The following is a 4,024-nucleotide window of genomic DNA, read 5'->3' as shown; positions in this document are numbered from 1 at the left end:
AGTGGGTGCAGAGCCAGGGCCCCAGGTGTACTCAGGGCACAGATTCAGATGGGAAGGAATCTGTTTCACTGGCTGGATAGAGGTTTCTGTGTCCCTGGATTCTGGGGGACACAGTTAATCTGGGTGTTTCATAGCACCTGGGATTCAGGTTTCCCCTGGGACTGGGTGCTGTGCCAGGGCCACAGGTCTGCTCAGGACATAGGTTTAGACTGGAATATACCAATGTCTTAAATACAATAAGTAATATACTTAAGAAAAAGCAAATGACTGGTGCTGAAAGAAAAGTGACACCTATGAATTCTAACATAATTCATCTTCCAGCAGTAGCGACAAATTCAAAGGGGCAAAAATAATTATAGCATCCTTGTGCAGAAGACAAAATTTGACTAAAAAGAGAGACAAATGCAGCCATATGAAATTTTATAACCAAAATTTAATGAGTTTGCATTTTAGAAAAGAATTAAAAACGTGTAATTCCCTACTGTCTATTGTCTTGTCATAATTTAATATTCTGTCAGTTCTATTTCTGCAGCTTTAGAAAACAATGATAATTCTGACAAAAAGTGCCACAAGTAGAGAAGAAAATTGAATCTCTTTTTTCAGAAAAATACATTTTCTTGTGTGACAATTCTTTGCTCATTGCTTCTTTGACGTCTTTGTTCCTCAGGCTGTAAATCATGGGGTTCAACATGGGAATGACAGTGGTATAGAACACAGCAACCATTTTGCCTTGTTCCACGGATTCTCGGGAGGTTGGTCTGAGATACATGAAAAAAAGAGTTGCATAGAATACACTGACGGCTGTCAGATGGGAGCCACAGGTAGAGAAAGCTTTGTGCTTGCCTTCTGTAGAGCTAATCCTCAGAATAGCAGGGAAGATATATAGGTAGGAAGTGAGAATGATGAGGAGGGAGAAGGAGAGGTTAAATCCAGCTACAACAAACATGGAGGTTTCTTTATGATAAGTGTCAGAACAAGCCAGCTTAATCAGAGGTGGATCAGCACAATAAAAGTGATTGATTTCATTGTGGCCACAAAAAGACAAGTTGTAAGTCCACATGGTCTCCATCAGACCAGTGAGTGCCCCATACACATAAGGCACTGTGATTAGAGATATGCATACCCGCCGGGACATCTTGCTACCATAAAGCAGAGGGTTGCAGATGGCCATGTATCGATCAAAGGCCATCAGAGCCAGGATGTAGATTTCAACATGAACCAACGCAATGAAGAGGTAACACTGGACTAAGCAAGCAGCATAGGAAATAGTTTTCCTCTCTGAAAGGAAAATCTGGAGCATCTTTGGGGTCACATTGGAAGAGAAACACATATCCACAAAGGATAAGTGGCTCAGGAAAAAGTACATGGGTGTGTGGAGCCTGACATTGGCCTTGATCAGCAGAATCATGCCCAGGTTGCCTGCCACTGTGATCACATATACCACCAGAAACAGTACAAATAGCAGAATTTGAAGTTCAACATGGTTGGTAAGTCCTAAGAGGATGAACTCAGTCACAGAGGTGAAGTTTTTCTTCATGATAGACTACAAAGAAAAATAAAATTTTATATGTCAATAGACAAACATAAAGAGGGCAACAGTTTAAAAGTATTTTTTAGAATTACCCCCTTTGTATTTTTTTTGCCCTTTTCTATCACCCCTTCATGTATTATTAGATTGAGCTTAATGTTCTAAACATTAGCAAATGCACATTGGTATCTGAGTCTCTACCTATTTGAGACTCTTGTATTTTAGATTTTGTTTGTATTTTCTTTTGAACCATAAACATGTTTAGTCTAATTTAGAATTTTTACTAGTCTCCATTTTGTATATTTTACTTTTAAATCTAATGTCTTCTCTAATTCTAAGATTATTTTCTGTTCATTGTAAATAGACAAAAAATTTGCCACTTCTGAGATAATTTTTTAAATAACTTTACTCAAGAGAGGAATAACCATAAGAAATTGCATGATAACATTGATATTAGACCAAGCCATATAAAATATTTCATGCTGTGTATATAAATGTTAAAATGGGTAGCTTACAGTCATCTTATGTCTTTATAAATTATAATTTATATTTTATGTTATACTTCCCAATTAGTAAAAAATACTCTACATTAATGGTTTGAGAAAACTTTATATCTTTTTTTCCACTTAAATAAGTAAAAATTATACAGGAAACTTATTTGATATCGGATCTGGATTGAGATATAGAAGTGACTTAGTTCAGGATGTGTATCTACAGTTATGAAAGTAGACAGATGCCCAGTGATCACTCATCACAGACTAGGATTTCAGAGTCTTGGTCAATCATTTAACTTCATATCATAATAATATAATTACTTCTGAAAGTAAGAACTGTTCTTAAAGAATAGGTCTTGAGGGGAGAAAAGCAAAACTAAACCAAAGTAGAAAACAAACAAATAGCATTTTTTTCAAGTTTCCATCTGTTCTCAATCAGAATTAACTAATGAGATCTGACTGACCCCTATAAAATCTCCTCTCTCTCTCTCTCTCTCTCTCTCTCTCTCTCTCTCTCTCTCTCTCTCTCTCTGTGTGTGTGTGTGTGTGTGTGTGTATGTGTGTGTTGTTTTCTTTCTTTCTATAAATATATAAGGGATAGATAGATAAATAGATAGAAGATAGATTATAGATTGATAGATGATGTATATGTGTTTACAAGTATCGATATAAATGTTATGTCAGCATTTATATGATAAGTGGCCTTTATATATAATCTCACCTGACCTTGAATTTACAGTCTTCAACTTGGGCATGGGACTACTTAATATATAAAACACAGTTCTCAAACCTTGAACCTTAGTACTATACATGCACAGAGATAAGCTAAAATATACATGGTAATACAGTAATTATATAGCCATAGTTGATTTACGAGTAAATGCTTGCATTTCATGAAAAACAAAACAACTTCAACAATTTATAAAGGAGAACGTTGGCTATTCCTAAACAACTTACCTCTAAAGAACTATGGAAGCAGAAAAAAATAAATGGGCTTTCAATGCTGAGAAGGAAGATGTTTGCTTATATATATAAAGTAGACCTTTTTCTCTACAGCATTAAAAATAGAAAGAAAAAAAAAAAAAAAACACCAGAAATCATCAATCCCTCCAATTAAAGTCCCAGAAGGTCGCTCAGGTATTTGAACCTGGGGGTTAAGAAGAACTGAAGCATCTCTCCAAGGACTTCATCCCTCTCGGTAAACATCTTACAACCTCTGTCCTGCAACAACTGGCATTACATGATCAACCAACCAGCAATAATGTATGGAAAACATGCCCCTTTCAAAATCACCATTGTGCAGGCCTTTTAGCTTTCTGATTATTTATTTTATATTGCTATGTGTTTAGAAATATGCAAATTTAGAACAAATGAATAAAAATAGAAAAATTTGAAGTAAGTTTAATTAATTAAGAAAAATTCTTTAATGTGTTATTTTCCTAGGTTATGCTATACATCCTATAGTCATTGAAATTTAGACGTTATGTATTCTTAATGTGTGTGTATGTGTGTGTGTGTGTGATTAGTAAAGCAGTATAGCCTCAAAAACGTAATATTTAACTATTTTAAAGATTAATATTGATGGAAACTCATTAAAAATCTTACATAGCCATCTTCAAACCATTTACAAAAACGACCTAAGCAATAAAAAAGGTAATCAATTTCCTTCAATTGCAAAAGCTATTAAATGCACTGGCAGACAATGTAAAGCACATAAGACTATGTTAGTTCATTTCATTTCATGAATTAATATTCACTAACACAAGAGAAAAACATTGCATATTAACATCTACATAAACAAGTAAACAAAAGAAAGTGGTTATGTGTCCCTGAGTATTTGCCTCTTTAAAACAATTCTGCTACTTTATTCATTTTACAGCATAATATCACATACAGACAAATATCTCTAGTAAGTTCAAGTTCAAATCTATGCAGGTACCTATGTCTATTAATGGAGGTGATTATTAACTGAAAGTTATTAGCATTTCTTTGAATACAGAAG

General features: G+C 34.5%; 1 protein-coding gene across 1 annotated transcript; it reads right to left on the bottom strand.

Annotated features, from left to right (window-relative positions):
- Positions 1-520: 520 nt before the first annotated feature.
- Positions 521-1,537, bottom strand: OR5M8 (olfactory receptor family 5 subfamily M member 8; the record flags this gene model as incomplete). Its single annotated transcript, XM_080927949.1, has 1 exon — positions 521-1,537. One exon carries the CDS (start codon positions 1,535-1,537, stop codon positions 521-523), a length of 1,017 nt encoding a protein of 338 aa, XP_080784075.1.
- Between the last annotated feature and the right edge of the window lie 2,487 nt (positions 1,538-4,024).

The sequence above is a fragment of the Micromys minutus genome, assembly GCF_963924665.1.
Source record: "Micromys minutus genome assembly, chromosome: 13".
Classification (NCBI taxonomy): domain Eukaryota; kingdom Metazoa; phylum Chordata; class Mammalia; order Rodentia; family Muridae; genus Micromys; species Micromys minutus.
Note: the sequence above shows the minus strand (reverse complement) of the source record. Positions and strands in the feature narration are given on the sequence as shown.